At 36.3% G+C, this 19,658-nt stretch overlaps 1 protein-coding gene across 9 annotated transcripts in view; it reads left to right on the top strand.

The window, feature by feature from the left end:
- PARP8 (poly(ADP-ribose) polymerase family member 8) overlaps positions 1 to 19,658 on the top strand; it is a 174,437-nt gene that overhangs the window by 141,021 nt on the left and 13,758 nt on the right. For all 9 annotated transcript variants that reach the window (XM_082723240.1, XM_082723239.1, XM_082723236.1 and 6 more), the window contains 8 exons: positions 1,669 to 1,761; positions 9,179 to 9,304; positions 10,541 to 10,606; positions 13,125 to 13,192; positions 14,901 to 14,949; positions 16,083 to 16,195; positions 16,429 to 16,501; positions 17,769 to 17,838. In XM_082723240.1, coding sequence (XP_082579366.1) covers positions 1,669 to 1,761; positions 9,179 to 9,304; positions 10,541 to 10,606; positions 13,125 to 13,192; positions 14,901 to 14,949; positions 16,083 to 16,195; positions 16,429 to 16,501; positions 17,769 to 17,838 — 658 coding nt within the window. The remainder of the gene's footprint in view (positions 1 to 1,668; positions 1,762 to 9,178; positions 9,305 to 10,540; positions 10,607 to 13,124; positions 13,193 to 14,900; positions 14,950 to 16,082; positions 16,196 to 16,428; positions 16,502 to 17,768; positions 17,839 to 19,658) is intronic.

The following is a 19,658-nucleotide window of genomic DNA, read 5'->3' as shown; positions in this document are numbered from 1 at the left end:
TTCCTGGAATCTGTGAATACCATGTTCATAGGTACCTACATACATATATATTTGGATGATCTCAAAGTAAGTGCAATTGATTGCCAAAGTTCAGTTGAAAAGAATGAAACCAGCTATTACTTGTATGCCCTAAATAAGCTTTTTTCCTATTATTCCTTTGGGATTGAAGGATTTTATTTAAAAAAAAATGTATGGTTATTAGACAAGAGTAGTATTGAAAAAAAAACAACCTTTTGTTTCTGTGTCCCCGTTTACTTGCTCAGTGAACATTGTTGGGTGGCTGGTACATGAATAAATTCCTAGGGTCCTTCATGATTTCTATGGTTTATCTTCTCCCCTGATTCTTTGTGTATACAGGTCCACTATACACCAGTATAATGTTTGGCACTATGGTAAATGGACAATGAATGATTGCTATTATTATTTCAGACCATATTGTGCTCCCAGAAAGTAAACAAAAGATTAACAGCCAATGTCCTTGGGGAAAACTGAGGTTGAAACGTACATGCACATAGATGAATCCACACAAAAAATAGAAGATTAAAAACAGGCTAAACACTTAAGGAAAAATAAGTCGCAGAAATTGAACAGTCTGCTCTAAGTAGAACCATCTATATATAGCACTCTCTGTATAGCTTGAGTCTGGATGAAGAGTTTTCTCCAGTTAATTTCCTCTCATAGGTAGTTTTACCTGATGTTTCTGAAATGTAATCAAACTGCCCTTTTAAAGTGGATAAAAGAAAGGTATCAATTGATTTTTTTCCTAAAATTCTCTTTGGGGAACATCAACCAGAAGTGTTTGTGATTGGTCATGCTTATGTCAACAAAGCCACCATATGGGCCCATTCCAAACATAAAAGATGGACCGAAAAGGACTGTACTTCCAACTGGTTAAGTGCTCGACCACGTTGTTCTCAGAAATGAGTGAGCAGAGGAGCAGTGGCACTAACAAAAGCCTTTTGTCTGCTAGGCAGTGGCACCATGGATTGTATCGTGTTAGGCTTCATCAGCTACCTAATGCAATGTAACTCTGGAGATAAGATAAATCAAACAGACGACACTATATTAGATTTGAAAGATGAGAAGTCTTCCAAAGCAATTGCAGAGTGTATATTTCAGTGCTGTTGACTTCAGGAGGTTATTGAGTCAAAAGTCTTTGCAACAAAACCAATATTTCAAGAACTGGGTAGCAAGTAAGCAGAGTCATGCTTATTTCTTCCAAAGAAAATTACCTAGGAAAGAGTGGAATCTTCTTTGTATATTTGTTTTACACAGCTGTTAGGTTTGACTTTTTTTTTTAGCGTACCACCAGCTTAGGTGTCTGCTTTTTCCTTTTCTTTTTTTTAATACATCTCAGGTACAAAAATGAATGAAGTAGAAGAGATGATTTTTCCATCTGTTGCTAAAAGATTCTACGTGCAAGTGACTACAACTATTTGAAATGGATTTCTTATATTTGTTACTCCATATCACTAGATGATTATTTACCAATTGTTACCCAAATTTAGGAATTTAACTTTCGTTAATTAAGGTCCTGTGATTCCTTTCCTTTTAATACTCTGAAACTTTGCATTTTTTTAAAATACTTAATGGAATGTCATAAAATTACCTTAAGAGCTGGGAAACGGAAAAAAACGGTATTGTAACTCATTGCCCTTTCTTTTGTAGCCCACTGTGTGTGAGCGAGAACTGTGTGTGTTTGCTTTTCAAACCCTGGGAGTAATGAATGAAGCTGCTGATGAAATAGCTACAGGAGCTCAGGTAGGAACACACAGTGCTAATTAGTCCTGATTTTGATCTGAAAACTTTATTCTGATCCACTAGTTACCTTCAGTGTGCTCTTCTTTCTTCTTTTGGATACATTTTTGATACTTTCATGGTAGATTAAAAAGCAGGCTGGCATTTGATTTTTTTTTTTTTTTTTTTTTTTTTTTTTTTTTTTTAACTAGAAACTGAATCTTGCTATCTGTATCTAGTGAGTGTTTTGTCATTTGGCAATTGCAGAGGGAAGAAATAAGCCAACTTTCTGGTGTTTGAAAAATAACTATGATTCTGTCATGGCGAAGTTGAAATATTGAAACCCTTGCCACATGCATTATGTAAAATTTATTTGTAAAGTTATAGTGCCATAAAATGGAGGCCAATTTATTTTTAAAACGTAGGTAAAAAGATAAAGGGCAGAACATATAAGAAAAAGCATCCAATTTTACAATAGCAGTGTGTATGACATAGGAAGAAAATTATAAAAACAAATGAAACAACTTGGGAGTAAGAAGCATTCCATGTTTCTGGAAGGAAAAAAAATAAATTCTGAAGATGCCAGAACTTACTTCATGAATCATGAATTCCAACAAAATTTCAATTGATTTTTAAAAATTTATTTATGCAAGCTAAGTTCCTCATAAACCTATGAAAATAGATTTACAGATAATATAGATAAGATAGATTAATAGAAAAATATCAGAAAATTTGAAAAAAATGAGTGTTAATTAAGGGAGGCTAGACCAACCATATACAGAAACATGCAGTTCTCTATTTTATAAAAAATGTAGTATTGGAAAGAATAGGATGGCAAATAATCTCCAAAGAGATCGTTATAAATATACTTACCGTATTTTAAAGGAAGTATCACATCAAATACTAAAATTAAAATGTTTTAGTAAGTGAGGTGGGAACAAATGACTTCTAACATGGGGGACAAAACCCCCATGTTTGTAAAAACAAATTTGTAAAAACAAATTCCTAATAGCTGAAAGAAGAGTTTTGTTTAAAAATACTACATACAAACTAGAAGAGAGTAATACTAAGCATGCACAATGTGGATAGTGCCTCAGGTTTGTGCATTTATGCAGCGTCAAGAAATCGTAAAGAATACCAACAGATTTGAGTCCATCCATACTTTGTTTTTTACTTGAAAAAATAGTGAACAATAAGAGCTACCTATGAGAAAATTTGTCTTGCCTCAACATAATTGTATGAAAGCACATAAAACTTGGAAAAAGAAACATGAAGACCATAACAGATTAATAGAGGAAATGAACACACAATTCACAAATATAGTTAGTAAAGAAACGTAAGAAAATATTCAGCTTTACTGAAATCAGCAAGAAGCTAAATGTGAAGAGAATTACCAATCTGTCACTTACAAAATTTGCAAGATGGGTGGGGGAAAATGATCATAAAGCAGACATTCATTCAACAAGTATCAAATACCTACAATTAACAGGCATTAGTCCAGATGGAAGTACAGCAATTACTATGGAATAGCGCAGGCCTTGTAGATTTACACACGTCCTGTTAACCTAATTGTTTCACCCATTAACTAAATGGAGGTACATCCACTTGAACTATTAAGGAAAACAATTGTGATATAATGAATTATAAATGAACAAGAATGCCAACGGTATGGCATTGATCGTATGTAATGTGGATAAAAAGGTCCCATGATTAAATTTCAAAAATATGGCTTGATATCACTTCTACAGCCAACATGCTCATATTTGCATATTAAAGACTCTCAGAATCCCTGAAACTAAGAAAATAAGTAGCCAGTACTTAGAGGGTTTCTCCAATGTGTCTGACCATTGGTGGGTCCTTTTTCTTTTTTTTTATTTCTTTTTTTTTTTTAAAGATTTTATTTATTTGACAGACAGAGATCACAAGTAGGCAGAGAGGCAGGCAGAAAGAGAGCAGGGAAGCAGGCTCACCGCTGACCAGAGGGCCCGATGTGGGGCTCGATCCCAGGACCCTGAGATCATGACCTGAGCCGAAGGCAGAGGCTTAACCCTCTGAGCCACCAAGGCGCCCCTCATTTTTTTTTTTTTAATGTGAAAGTTTTTCTCATCATTTGGAACTAATATTGCTCAAAAAGAAAAAAAAGAGATACTTTAATCTATGCTGTTTATAGATAGCTGAAATGCTCACTTCGGTAGCACAAATACTAAAATATAGGTATATAAAGATGATTAAGCTTCACACAGCTGTGTGTGTGTGTGCTTATGAATATACATACATGTACATACATGAATAGGTATGTGGGTATATATGTATAATATATAAAATATGTATTTTAAATATTTTGTATATTTTATATATTTCACATATTTACATATAAACATATATATTTATGTATATAAAATTCTTCAAGTGGTAAAGTTAACGTTTGTGCATTTTAGTGTAAATTGTCCCTCAGACGATGTGAGAAGGGAAGGAATCAGAACCTGGAACTAAGAAATAATTAATTAGAAGGAAAATTAGCATCATGCCACCATAGGCTAGGTTGATAGACTATTAGGTGCTTTTTTCCCCCCTCTTTTCTAGCTACCTCAAAAAATTATGGTTGTTAAAGAGAACTTCATTTTGGATTTTGTAATGATAGTTACAAAATACAATTACTCGATCATATCAATTTCGTGAATTTTTTTTACTACTTGAAAGCAAGTACACAATATTCTGGTTGTAATTCTAAAGATTATGTAGAAACTGATTCTCTTTCTTTAAAAAAAATTTTTAAAAGATTTTTACTTGACAGAGATCGCAAGTAGGCAGAGAGGCAGACAGAGAGAGAGAGAAGAGAAAGCAGACTCCCCAGTGAGCAGAGAGCCTGGTGCGGGGCTCAATCCCAGGACCCTCAATCCCCTCAGGGATTATCACCTGAGCTGAAGGCAGAGGCTTTAACTCGCTGAGCCATCCAGGCACCCCCTGATTCCCGTTCTAGAAAGAAAGAAACTATATCTCAGTAGTCCTAGTGCATCAGCTGACTCCTGTATTTTCAGTGGTTCTCTTGAGTTTGCAAGAACATCCCTTAGAGGGACACGGCAGGAGGCTGGACTGGAATGAGAGTGTCTAAGCAGCCAGGATTCCAGGCCCCCATATACTGTTTCAACCAAAAACAGCTCCATTTTATTTCTTTATGTTCAGCTCTCTTACAAGATTTTATTTAAAAAAAAAAAAAAAGGGAATCAATATTGAAATGTTTGAAAGCCATTGATCTTCGATTTTAAATTCACTTCTTTTCCAGAATACATTATGTATCTGTAGGCTACTCCTTTCTTACTCATCTGGACTTGAACTTTCTCATCTACAAGTGCTCTAAGGTCTTCCTTACCTGCAGGGAAGGGTGGAGAGTCTTGCTCTATCAGATGGGTTGTATACAATGGCCTTTGAAAGCATGTGATTCTGTAAACCCACAGAACTTTTCTCACTCATCAGATGGCCTAATTCCCATTGTTTGAATTCTGTATTTCTCTATCCTAAGTATCTTAGCGTCTGGATTGTCCCTTCAATTATATTATTCAGTGTAAGAAGAAAGATGTCTGTAACTTGCTGTCTGTAGCACTCACCATTATGTGCTAGGAGCCCATTAAGAATCTTTCAAATTTTGGGGCACTTGGGTGGCTAATTCAGTTAAGCATCCAACTCCTGATTGTAGCTTAGGTCTTGATCTCAGGGTCCTGAGTTCAAGCCCCATGTTGGGCTCTGTTCTGGGTGTGGGTGCCTACATAAAAACAAAAACAAAATCATTTTAAATGCTGGGAGAGGGGAAATACATGATTTGAAATAAAGAAATTACAGTCGTTTGTTACGTTTCATTTTTTAAAGTAGACATTTTACTCCATGGAAAAATTAATATGCAAATGAATATAAATCCAAACAGTGTAATACAGACCTTTTCTTGTTCAAAAATTCTAACTGCTAACTTTTGTAACAGATAAAGCATAAAATTATAGTGGCTTAATGATAGACTTTTTTATTTCTTCCTCCCACAACTATCCAGTTAGAATGCTTGTTGGGCAGCTTTCTGCGTGATGATTGAGTTAACTGAACCGTTTCCTTTGTGTGGCTCTGCTGTCTTTAAGTATATGGCATACAGTAGAGGCAGAGATACACATGGAGAAGGTGCACCCGTTCCACCCTTCTCCACTGTCTATCCAATTCCATTGCTTAAAACTAGTCACATAGCTTTACGTAGACAAAAGGGGTGGAAATGTCACATGCCAAGCAGCTGCCTCCTGTCAAGAGCTCTATACCTAGGAAACAAGGAGCAGAAGGCTTTGGTGGACAGCATGAGATTCTGCTATGGTAATTACGCTGTTTCTTTCAAGTTGTCTTAGAACATATATGAGCAGGAATATTCTGATTAAATTTCCTACCCCCTATATCCACTATTTCATTAAGGACTCCCAACGGTGAAATTATTGGCAGAAGAATTCATATAATTTTTGGTAGTTTGATTCTTCTGGGACAGGGTGTTTAATATTTGATTGAAAGGTATACATTGCTCAGGTTATTACTGTTCTGTCTGTTTGTATCATTACTCTTGTGATTTAAAAAAAAAAAAAAAAAACCCGTAACCTAAAATTGACTATCTTAACCATTTTTTAAGCATACAGTTTAGCAGTTAAGTGTCTTCAACTTGTCATGAAACAGATTTCCATGACTTTTTTATCCTGCAGAACTAGAACTCTGTACCCATTAAACAACTCTCCTTATATAGCCCCCTTCCTCCTGCCTGGTAATCACCATTCTACTTTTTTTTTCTATGAATTTGACTACTTTAAATATACTTCATAAGTGAAATCTGACATTGTTTGTCTTTTTGTGGTTTATTTTATACTGTTTTATTTCACTTAGCATAATGTCCTCAAGGTTCATTGATATTGTAGCCTATAACAGAATTTTCCTTTTTCAGGCTGAATAATTTTTCCTGTATATATATATGCCACATTTTCTTTACCCATTCAACTGTCAGTGGACATTTTGTTTGCCTCCATCTCTTGGCTATTGTGAATAATGCTGCTGTGAACATGGGTATGCAAATAGGTCTTTAACATCCTTCTTTGAATTATTTTGGATATATATCCAAAAGTGGGATTGTCACTTCTAGCAAGATCATATGGAAATTCTATTATTAACTTCTTGAGGGGCTTCTGTACTGTTTTCTATAGCAGCTGCTGCAATTTATAATGCCATCAGCAGTGCACAAATTCTCCAATTTCTTCATGTGTTCAGCACTTGTTATTTTCTGGTTTTGGTTTTGGTTTTTGGTTTTTGATAGTAGCCATCCTAATGGTTATGAGGTGATATCTCTTTATGGTTTTGATTTTGATTTCTCTGATGTTTAATAATGTTGAGCATCTTCTCATGTGCTGTTGGCTATCTAGATGTCTTCTTTAATGAATTGTCTATCTGAGTTTTTTGCCATTTTTAAATCAAATTATTTGATTTCTTCTTGAATTGTAGGAACTCTTTATATATTCTGGATATTAACCCCCTTTCAGATATCTGATTCACAGATATTTTCTCCCATCCCATGCCATTTCACTCTGTTGATTATGTCCTTTGATGCACCAAAGTTTTAAGTTTGAGGTAGTCCCATTTGTCTATTTTAGCTTTTATTGTTTGTGCTTTGGTGTCAAGCCAAGAAATCATTGCCAAGTCCAATGTCATGAAGTTTTTCCTCATGTTTTCTTGTAGAAGTTTTATAGTTTAAGGTCTTATGTTTAGGTCTTTATTGCATTTGGAGTTAATTTTTGTGTATGGTGTAAGATAAAACTTCATTTTTTTTTCATATTGATATCTAGTTTTGCCACCCATTTGTAGAAAAACTGTTCTTTTCCATTGGGTGGTTTTAGTACCCTTGTGAAAGGTAATTTGACCCTTTATTAAAGCAAAGGGCATGCACTTTTTTTTTAACACTGTAGTTGCATACCGTGACTTGTAATTCTTAAAAATTTTTATAGGATAGTACCAATTCCCTCCCAACTGCCAGTATGTCAGAAAGGGCTATTTTATTTTACTGATTATTCTTTTTCAGATGTTTTTATTTGGATCTTTCTTTATTGAGAGACCAGATAATGCCAAAAACAATTTGTGTCTAGGTTTAAATGCATCTCTCTGGAGTAGAGGGACTGTGAGTGTGGATTCAGAAGACAAAAAGGATTTTATTATGTCTTTATTATATCTATTGCTGAAACCGGATATATACAGACACACACATATAAGTGGAATAATGTGTTGGAAACATATTGGCTCTTTCAGTTCTACCATTTTCTGAGTGAGTCTTGTGGGGTGTATGTCTGTGTACTTGGGAAGGGTTCCTTATAGATCATATACCCGATGGCTTGAGTTTTGCTGATTATTTTAGGTCACTGGAAATTTTGGATGCTGTGATTTGAGTAGATGTGTTTTGTGAGTATATATACAACATAGTGAGCCCTACAGCCATTAGGTCACAGTGCCCCTCCCATGAACCACAAGAATCAAAAATTATTTTACTCTTACTCTACTCTTTTTAAATGCCTCTCTAAAAACTTTCTAGAAATATTTTCCTTTCTTTATGATGTCTTCTATCTTCACACTGTTGATGTTTCTGTCCAGGTGCCCTCTCTCCATTTAGACAGTGTCTGTTTTCTCAGTTGCCTTGCCAGAGCAGATTTTGGGAAATGGAGAGGGGGCTCTACTCCTGTTAAATGGCACTGCCTCTTAGTAAATTGTGTTAAGAGGTCACAGAAGAACACAGGAATAAAACCATCTTATTTAGAGTACCAAAGTTCATGGATGGCAGAGAAGGTCTCTGAGGCAGAGAGCAGGAAGAAGTAAGGTGATGTCAGGAGTTGTACTGTTCTTGGAGTGCATCAGACTCATTTCCTGAATTTGCTTTCCATCACCTGGAATAGTTTCTCCCAGAGCTCTATCTCCCTTTCTGTCTTCACTCTGGACTCTGTTGAAATATCACCACCTTCCTAGGCACTCTGAAACCCCCTATTGCCTTAGTCTCTACTGCCTGCTTAATTTTCACAGTATTCAGCACTACCAGAAATGTATTTGAGCATATGCTTAACTGATTATTTTGTTATGCATCTTCTCCATTAGAATGTAAATCCATTGAGAGAGAGGACCTGTCTTTCTTGTGCATGTCTGCTATAGAGCCTAGAGCAGTGTGAGAGCACAGTAGGAGTTCATGACAAAGAGATCCGAAGACATAACAGGAAGTAATACATGTTAGTTATTTCAAGTTAATGGTCAAGTTTGGTCAACTGTGGTCTGAAGCTGTAAATTACAGATCTGAGAAGTTGATAGCAGTTTTGAGACTTAGGTGACCATGACAGGCAGAAGCAATGGCAAAGCACGAGCTGAATCTCGAAAGATGCTAACTATCTCATGTGTGTGTTTCAAGGTGGTAGATCTGCTGGTATCCATGTGTAGGTCTGCGTTGGAATCTCCTAGAAAAGTTGTCATTTTCGAGCCATATCCTTCTGTGGTGGATCCTAACGATCCTCAGATGCTGGCCTTCAACCCCAGGGTGAGTACTGCTCCTCATATACCCATCCTGGCCCCTGTAACAGCAGCTGAGGTTTTAGTCCTGCTAGTTTCCCCCTTTCTGTCTAACCCCCTCCCTCATCAGGCCTACCCTTAACCCGCTGTGGACCCTATCCATTTAGTAAATACAGTTCCTTTCCCACAAACTTGATTAACTGCCTCCTCCAGTCTTTACCATATCCTGTTACTTCCCTTGTCCTTTCATCTTTTAAAATCACTTTCAGAACTTCATCTTTATGAAGCTACACCCATTTCTTCCTCTCAAATTACAATCTTTACACATCCCATCTGCGTGAAAGGAAGGAAAATAGCAGTAATAACTTCATTAAATATTTTTGAGAGTCTAGCTTAATGTAACCTCACTGTAATTTTTAAGGGTTGTAGGTAAAAGGACCGATTTTTGCTTTCTTTTGTATTTTTACTTAATCATCCCTTGCCTTCTCCCCACTCCCCTTCCTCCCCAGTTACCTGAAGGTTAGTGAAAGTTTAGTCCATATTGTTGATCAACTGGCATTTCTTGAGAAAACAATTTTATAAATATTCGTGGAGATGAGGCAGAATCCTTCTGAAATAGCAAAATTCTCAAATTACATGAAAGCTAAAATTGCCTTAGTTTCTATTACTACCCATCTTGAAATCATCTTGTGGAAACAATGGCTATATAAAATGTCCTTGGAAAAGCTTTCCTTCTGTCATAAGTGGCAGGAGTACACAAAGTTAGAGTATACTTAAAGATGAATTATCAGTTAAGTGTGTGGTGTCATTTATACACTTATTGGTCATATTCTTTTGGTAACAATCTTTCAATCAAAAGAAAATAAAAACAAAATGATATTATGAGACTTAAAGTGGATTTTTATATTTTAGAAGGATTCTGTTCTTACTTTATTCATCATGGCTTAATTTTTTTGGTGAGACAAAGAATCAAGAGCGCAATATCTTGTTTATATTTGTAGTTTTCCCCCTGTAGGCTAAACATGATTTTATGTACTTATATTAGGATTGGGATTGCGATTTTCTTCTTTCTTCCTTCTATCTCAGTTATGTATCCTACATCCTAGAATCATCTTATTAAAGCCTTTCCTTTTTTGTGCACAGCACAGTCTTTCAAATCGACTCTGAAGGGAAATCCACGTACAGAAATAATGTGTTTCTCTAGTAACATGTAGACTTGCAAAGGCTTATAGTGAATACTTTTTTTTTTTTCCCACTCAAACAGAAGAAGAACTATGATCGAGTAATGAAAGCACTGGATAGCATAACTTCCATTAGAGAAATGACACAAGTAAGTGTATCATCTTGTGGTCCTGTACAGTTTAGTTTTGCTTGAGTAAAATCATATTTTAAAAATGTCTGAGGGTACTGGCTGTGTAGTGAAATGTAGATTTTTCTATTAGATGGGAGTATAATTAAAAAACTTTAAAAATTAAAAGTGTGTCGTACTAGGAGGTTTTAATTAAATTACATCGTTGTATTGGTGGGCTACCACTGTGACTTTTGGAGGGTAATTGCATGATTATATTCCTAATGTTCTCTGCGACAGTTGGAGTATATGGAGGTATGTTGGACTATCTTAAAGCAAGGGTTAAATCTGGTACCATCTTCCTAGACTGCTCATTTTAATTAATGGTAGTACTTTTAACACATTATTTTAATGTCAAAATAAAAACAGATATTCTATCAAATGTAAATTGTGCATAAATATTTTAAATAGAACATAGAATCTCAAAACAACTTTGGAGGACACAAGCCTCTCCGAGAGTATGAGTTTATATTTTTAGCCATTTGGGGAGGCTTGGTGATGTTTGCTGAGCATGGATGGCAGTTTATTATGAAAGTCTAACATACCACTGGGCTGTAGTCCAGCTCTTCGAAAAGCACATGCTATTGAATTTCTGAGGCTTTTCCACTGCCAAAAATTTGGAGAGAGACTAAAAACTCATCAATGATAAATAGAAATTAATAATCTGTAATTGACAACAACACACATTATGGATTTGGTTTGCATATGGCAGTTCCAAGGCTTGCACTACGCTACAGACCCTGGAGGCTTATCCTATTACCCTGGGTCATTTCTGTCTTTGGGGAGAGAGTATTGGACTCCTTCAGTCTTGAGGCCCACAAAGCTTCACTGCCACTCCTCCCTTTACCTCTGCCATCGCCACTGCTGTATTTGAAATGTGCTCCCAGAGTACGTTTTTACATTTCCAAATTTGAGTTTTGAGTCTTTGGATAGTTATTTATTCAGGTGGTCAAATATTCATCCGTTTGTCCAACAAATAGTGTGTGTCAGACAATGGTAAACAAAGAGATCCTTAATTTACAAGTTAGATCATTTGCTTAAAAACCATCATCCTGGCTCGTTGTTTTTCTATGCCCATACTTTTCTGTATTACCTGAATTCCTTCTCAAATAAATATTATTATTTGTATAAGGAAGAGAAAACAATGAAATACATTTCCACTTAGGGGGGAAAATGAACCTATTGGCTTATACAAAGTTAAATAAACATTTTTTAGTCACCAAAGACTTTGGTGGTACTAGGGTGTTTATTATACTATACCCTAGACCCAGATCATTCTCGGATAAAAATAGCTACGAAATTCTGACTCTGGGATCAGCTCTCTGCCAAAATTTTCTTCCTTTATTCTGGGTCATGTGTAAGCTATTTTAATAGAAGGCAGTGCAGACAGTTGAGTGTCAACCTAGGAAGTCAGAGGCGGCGGGTGTTGTATAATTTGCTCATCAGTGATGCGGCCTGTGACCTTGGGCAAGTTGCTTAATTGCTTGATACTTAGCTTCTTCACTATCAAGGTGGTAAATAGTAACACTGCACCTCCTTCCAGTCTGCACTCCATAGGGATGCTGTCAGGTTCTATTGCATCAAATCCTTTACACCTCTCCAAGTAAATATAACATTATACTGTCCTATTTTCTAGAAGGTACTGCCCTGTGGTAGTGGTAAATTGTCACAGACAGATCGCCTTTTGTTTTATGAAAAAGTAAATTGTCTGGGTAAATTCCACTAAATACTTTGAAAAAAAAAAGAGGGGGGGGCTCTTCTTATGTAAATTTCATCTAGTTTTCTCATGTAAAGCTCTGCACCTAAGTCAGTACCTTCAGATATGAGCTGGAGTAGTAGCTCTCACAAGTTTTGCTTTAATGCTAGTTCAAAGTTAAAAACCCTCATCATCAGAAAGAGACCGCGCCTAACACTTGCTGAAGGTGGGGGGAGAGATTTAATTGAAGGACTGCCCTGGGGGGAGAGTGAGTGAGGTCACCTCCAAGGAAGACAAAAGTGATGGAGGTTTTTAAAGGGAGAGCAGAGACGGAACAGAAGGGGGCTCCAGAGAAGTAAAAATAAGGGGAATGGGGAAGCAGAAAATTACAGAAGAGGGATGAGTAGAGAATTAGGAAGGTTAGCAGTGTGGGTGGGTACAAGGGAGGTAACTTTTGTTGTTGGGCAGCATCGCTTTTGCTGGAGCAGAAACTCAGCTGGGGGGCTGGGATCACCTTTAGACTTGGCCTAGGGCGTGGGATCCAGATGAAAGCTTGATTAAGCCTCTTGGAGCTACGTGTCTGGGCAAGTCCATTGTGCCACATGAAGTCCAGAGTTCACATCACCTTGGGCGGGGGGGCGTTAGGGGAGAACATGAGGGTAGTCACAGCCACAAAGCTTCTGGCTTTAACTAGATTAGACATACCTCTTCAACCTGATATTCCTTTTGCATAAAGGAAAAAATGAGAAAGGAAGAAAAGGAATTTTTAAGAAAAATCAAGAAGTATAATGACTTTTTTTCCAGGCACCATATCTGGAAATCAAGAAGCAGATGGATAAACAAGACCCCCTTGCTCATCCCCTACTGCAATGGTATAAAATTTTAGTTTTCCTCTTAACAAAAACAGCATCATTTTCTACTGCCTGCTTTAAGGGGAAAAAAAAAGGCCTATTTTACAAGACCTGCAATGCTACAGTTCTACAAGCCTATGAGGCCTGGTGATTTTACAGAGTCCGTAATGACTCACACTTTAATTAAAACTTGTATATCACAAGGGGAAGAAAATGCTGTCCTATGCGCTACGCAGATAAACAATGTATTTGACAGCCGTTTGTCTATCATTTAAAAAAAAAATGTGATTAGCCGGATTATATGGTGAAGCCGTTTTGGTTCATTTAATTTTCTAGTTAACTGAGGACTCAGCAACAAAACTCAGTTTCAAACACTTATTGAAAAATCTTTCTAAAATGTATGTTGTGTATGGTTCACTTCCTTAACAAGAACAGTATAAATTTGATGAAATCTTTGTTTGACGACTGCAGAAGTGTTCAGAGTGAGCCTGGTGAGGGGCCTAGTCCAGCATGGATCCTAGGAAGGCTAGTTGAGAATAGGAGAGTGGGTTGAGAAGGCCTCTCCTACCACGCCTGCTTCAAAGCCTTTGCCCTCTGGTTTCTAACTTGCAAAGTGAAAACAATAGTACCTACTCCCCTTACCTCTGAGGGTTTTATGCACATACGTCTTTGAAATCACTGAAAACTTAAAGACTGTGAAATTCACCAAGATTATACATTTATTCAAGTGTAAAGATTATAAGTGATGGTTCTGAATGAGATTTATTCTATGCTACAACCAGGAAGTTTTTAAAAATTATGGAAAGATGGGCAAAGGAGAAAGAATGATTCTGGTTACTTAACTTTCACTTAGGATTTTACAATAAACATTTAGTCTAATAAAACTTTAAAAGATTAGATTTGGAAGTCTTCCTTCTTTGTGTCCATAATGATCTATTATTAAAATTCTGTTTGAGTAGAATAACAGAGTTTTCATTGTAAGTTTTTACATTCTCACATGAAATCATATTCAGAATGAAAGTAAAAATCTCAAGTATCTAATATCTTTTTTTTCCTGCCCCTGTAGTCAGCCTCATTGTTAACTTTAATAATTTGTGATCATTTCCTTCAGCTTGTTAGTCACTTTTTCAAGGAGAAGAAAATCTACAAAACTGTTTTGTTAGAGTTTTCCCTAGTTATTATTTTCTGTTCTGAAAAACATAAAAATAACTAATTCTTTCAGATAACAATGTAATTTTTTTTCAACCTCAGTGTCTAAATATGGTGAATAACAGTTTGTGTATATATCACCATATATATCAGCACAAAGATCTTCAAATATATAAAGAAAGAAAAAGATCTTCACAGGAACTCGTTCTTAATGAGACAGGGTAGGGAAGAGCCAAGGAAGCTGATGTATCTAAGCTTTGCACCTCGACAATCATCCTTTGAAAGTATGTTTAGAAATGTTCATTTGTCAATATCTGAAGTCGTAATGATTAAAAATCATTATCTGTTAGGTTTTAAGAGACTGCTTCTTCATTCTCAGATTATTATCTTCTTTGTTACATAAGCTCTTTAAATTATTTCAGGAACCAAAGCAAAGGGATGTAATTAAGTAAAATGGTTACTCAATTTAGTTAATGTCACGGCAAACGTAAGTTCCGATCACTTGCCAACTAAGGGAAAAAAAACATTAAATATATTTGGCATATATTTGTGACTGATGGACTATTTTAATTAATTTCAGGGTTATTTCAAGTAATAGGTCACATATTGTGAAACTGCCAGTTAACAGGGTAAGTTTTTTTTTAACATATACATACAGAAATGGGAAGAGTCCTGACTGGTTGGGAGAAGTGACCCCTGTGATTTTTTAGGCAGCCTCTCCAGGAAATTGAAGTAATCCCAGGTTAGGCCTAATTCTTCAGTTTGAAATTACCATATGTGCACCAGCTCCAAGTTTCCCAAGAAATCAAATTCACATTCAGGCTGCTGCCCTGAACTTTTAAGTAAGTAAAAGGGTCAGTATGAAATTGTTGGGTAGATATTCCACCAGTGATAGGAAGAATCAGGAGTTTGACCAGAAAAAAGGTAATGTGCTTTTTATCATTGTCCGTTTCTTGTCGGCACAGCCCCTCTTTTCCACAGAGGAGAAGATACTGCCTTATCAGCTTAATACACTTAGAAAATAAAGGAAAAAGCTAATTGGCTCTGATTTCAGTTATGATCGAAACCAAAGAAGAGCCATATCCAAAATCTCAGCTTGCTTGTCTGTGAATCTCTAAGCTGCAAGATTTTCTTTATATTGTACTCCTATATAAGTATTTTCCTATGTGAAAGGGCAGCAATTAGAAAATTTTGTCAAGCCACTAATTCAAAAGATTCTGTTTTAATTTCTTTCCATGAACAAAGGGGGAACTATGAGTGAATGTAGGCTATTTACAGTTTTATAAATGTATGCAAATAAAGCATGATGTTGATAATTTTTGCAATTTTAAAATCTTGAACTAACTTTTCTTTTCTGCTTAGCCAACTCAGATATTTCCCCAGTTGAATAGCTAGTGTATACTTAGGGAATTCAATAATAAAAGTCTTAAAAAGAAACATAATTAGGAAGGCAGATCTGCTTGGACATGATTACAGAGTGTATTCCAAAGATAAATATAAATGACTTTGGATTGTCTGTGTCCTGTTCCTTTTCCATTAGCCTAAAAAATTACCCTTCATATCAGCAACTCCATATGATAGATCATTTTAGCAGGGTTTTTTCTTTTTTCTTTTTTTTATTTTTAATGAATGGTCCTGTTAATGTAAGGTAGTATGGCCTGAATCTCAATTAATTCTTAAACCAGTAAAATTTGAAATTGTCATCAGTCTGGTTATATGTTAATTTTGACATATTTTCATTTGTCATTATTTTAAATGGCAGCAACTGAAGTTTATGCATACTCCACATCAATTCCTTCTTCTCAGCAGTCCACCAGCCAAAGAATCTAATTTTAGAGCTGCTAAAAAACTCTTTGGAAGCACCTTTGCTTTTCAGTGAGTATGGCTTCCTGTTGATAGGGGTATGTCTCTACCCCAGTCTTCCAGAAATGTATGGGGAGGAAAACATTCTTTTAGTACTTGGCTGTTAGCCCTGAGTAGTCCACTGCCTGATACTTGACTTGGAAATTCAAGATTTCGAGAAGGTACATGACTGATTATATTGTGGCCACTTTCGAAGATTATTAATGTTCGGTTTTATTTTGTCCTTCCCCTCCTCTGTGTTTTAGTGGCTCACACATTGAAAACTGGCACTCTATCCTGAGGAATGGTCTGGTTGTTGCTTCTAATACTAGATTGCAGGTAAATTTTCTGAATGCTTTAACAAGACCATATATTCTTTAGTGTTAGAGTTCAGTAAGCAATCCTGGTGCTTTTTTATTACGTGAGAAAGGGGAAGCCAGTGGGCTTTAAAAATTACATAGAATTTCTAAAAGGCAGAAGTAATGTTCATAAAATAACTGAAGCAGAATTGACCAACACACCATTGGGGATGAAGAGGAAAAGAAATTGAATTCCCTATGAGAAAACAATAAAATAACTTTGAATTTCAGTAGAAGAAAATTATCATGCAGAAAGTAAAACCGTGCAAACATTCTGTCTGCTAATTCAACGCAGATTTCTTGAGCACTGCCCCAGAGTGGGGTACTTTAAGAGGAGGTAAGGTAGGGCTAAGAATCAGCAAGAGGGAGATTGGACACCAAAGAGCCATCTGCTGCCTGCTTCATGGTCTCCGGGGCAGTGCTGGGAGTCAGCGGGATATCATGGATATCCCTCATGGGGTATCCCTCATGGGGTATCGTGGATGTAGTGCTCATCTTTATTCACGCCCGTCACCTTCAACACCCCACTTCATTCTCATTCAGCTGATTTTCATCTGATGATGGTAAGAGGTCAGAAAATGAGATGCTTAATCCCGTCGCCTGTGCTGGATCCCACACGCCAATGACAGTTAAGATGATACAGTTAAATGTAAATGTCCATAAACACACACTTACTGAATTAGTATTCAGTCCATGCTAAATAAGGTCCAGGGGCCCTAAACGTGGAAGTGATGAGAGAGAGTTTAAAATGTTCTGAGTAGTTTCTTAGATCAGTCGAAGAGTTTCCGCTAATGAAACTGTTAACCTAAAAGTTTAGAGGAGATAAGAATGGGAAGACAGTGTTGTACAGTGAAACTCTGAATAGGCTACTTTGTTGATGTACTAGCATGTGTGTCCTAATCAAAACTCTGTTGTGTATATTCAACCTGTTTTGTTTTTGATATTTTGGAGTCATTAACATAAAAATCTATGCTAGTATTTGATAATACTAGCTGTATTTGTCCTGGGTCTGGTGGAAAACCTTTATCAAGGATTTTTCTCTGGCTATCACTTTTCATCTATCAACTCACTGAATGTTGAAGACAAGGATATTAGTAGTACTGTTTTCACATTAGATCTTAGGAAAGAGCTTTATTGTTTTCTGAGAGTTAATCCTCCCAACATGAGACTGATTCCTTTCTTTTGTAAAATATTTCCCTTTGAAACCATTGACTGTCCACTTTCTGTTCCCTCTCTTCCCCTTTTAGCTCCACGGTGCAATGTATGGGAGTGGAATCTATCTTAGCCCAATGTCAAGCATATCTTTTGGTTACTCAGGTAAACTCCTGTTTCATTTCTAACCTCAAGTGTGTGAGGTTTTGAATTTTCTTAATGTGTATCAAGTGACTGAAGCTTATTTGATACATTTGCATTTAATTCATTTGATTCATATCAGAAGCAGAAACAAAGCTCACATGTCAGGGTGAATTTAGAATACTTACCCTAATATGTAAAGTGGAATATGTAGTTTTTTTCAATGTCAGAATTAATTTTGTTCAGTGGTTTCTACATTCATTCCCTCCACAAGTAACTATTGAGAATGTGGTATGTGCAAAGCATTCTGTAGAACACAGACTACTCATCTATAGTAATTCACTGACCTGGGTTGTAACTCTGCACCATGCCAGCCTCTTCTCTTTTATTATTGTATATTGTATAAAGATATTTTGAACAGTGTGGGGAATTTAGGATTAGAAAAATACCCTCAAAATTATTCTACTTATTGACATCTTTTTTTTTTTTTTGGTGATATTGTATGAAAAAATTATTTTGGAAAAAATTGAAAGCATGTGCTTGAGAGGAGCCTGGTAAATGCAAAATATGGAAAGAAAGATCACGAAATTACTAGCATTCTTTATCCTCAGGTGGTACAATTTGGATGATTTCTTTGCACTTTTAAATTTGGGGAATATGTTTCCACAATCAGTGTGATAATTTTTTTAGATCAATAACTTAATGTATTTAAACATGAAGTAATGACACTCACTATACAAAATTGAAGAAAAAAAAAAACTGCATAGACCTGTGTAAAGTAACAAGTGGATTTTTTTTTCTCCTTTCCCCCAACCTCGGTGTTCTCTGCATTTCTCTTCAGACTTGTAAAGTTTTTATATTCATATACCTGCATATATAGTTGGTTTTGCTTGTGTGCTCATGTGTATATGTGATTGATTGCATGGTTATATTACATAGTCTCCTGAAGTTGGTGGTGGTGCCTGGTTAGTAAGTCTTAAAATGCTCTGTTATACAAAAGGATATCTTGAGAGTTCAAATCACCAGGTAAATGTTAACCAGGCCAGTATAATTCTGCCTAAGTTCATGCTCTTTCAACCACAGCAAGTTGTTTCTCAGGGTTTTACCCCAAACTTTTCCAGAACACATGTCCTAGGAACACTAGGTGGACTTTGTAGGCCTTTTTTGACCAGCTTCAGAAGTCACATAGTAGCACTTCCCACATTTGTCATAGGTCAGAGCAGTCACAGGCCCCTGCATCTTTGAGGGTTGGGTAATTAGGCTTCATTCCCGAAGGAAAGAGTGACAAAATCCCATTGTAGAAGAGCCTATGGCTTAAGAAATATTGTTGCAACAATCTTTGAAAATACAATATACCAAAATAACACAGGAAATAAACACCAGGGATGTTTAGATGAATCAGTTAAGTGTCTGCCTTTGGCTCAGGTCATGATCCTCGGATTTGGGGATTGAGTCTGGCATTGGGCTCCTTGCTCAGCCAGGAGCCTGCTTCTCCCTCTGCCTGCCCTTTTCCCTGCTTGTGCTCTCTTTCTCTGACAAATAAAATCTTTTAAAAAAAGAAAGAAAGAAAAGAGAAACACCAGGAAGAATAAGATAATAAAGGAAATAGAATGATATAATTCAAAGGAAAAAACAAATTAAAATCAGCATGAACCAGTTTCTAAATCTCATTAAAACGTAACACAATAGAAAAACTAAAATAAAACCAGTTCAAGAAAATACATCCTTGGGGCACCTGGGTGGCTCAGTGGTTTAAGCCTCTGCCTTCGGCTCAGGTCATGATCCCAGGGTTCTGGGATGGAGTCCCACACTGGGCTCTCTACTTAGCAAGGAGCCTGCTTCTT

This window comes from Mustela nivalis (genome assembly GCF_964662115.1).
Source record: "Mustela nivalis genome assembly, chromosome: 3".
NCBI lineage: Eukaryota > Metazoa > Chordata > Mammalia > Carnivora > Mustelidae > Mustela > Mustela nivalis.
Note: the sequence above shows the minus strand (reverse complement) of the source record. Positions and strands in the feature narration are given on the sequence as shown.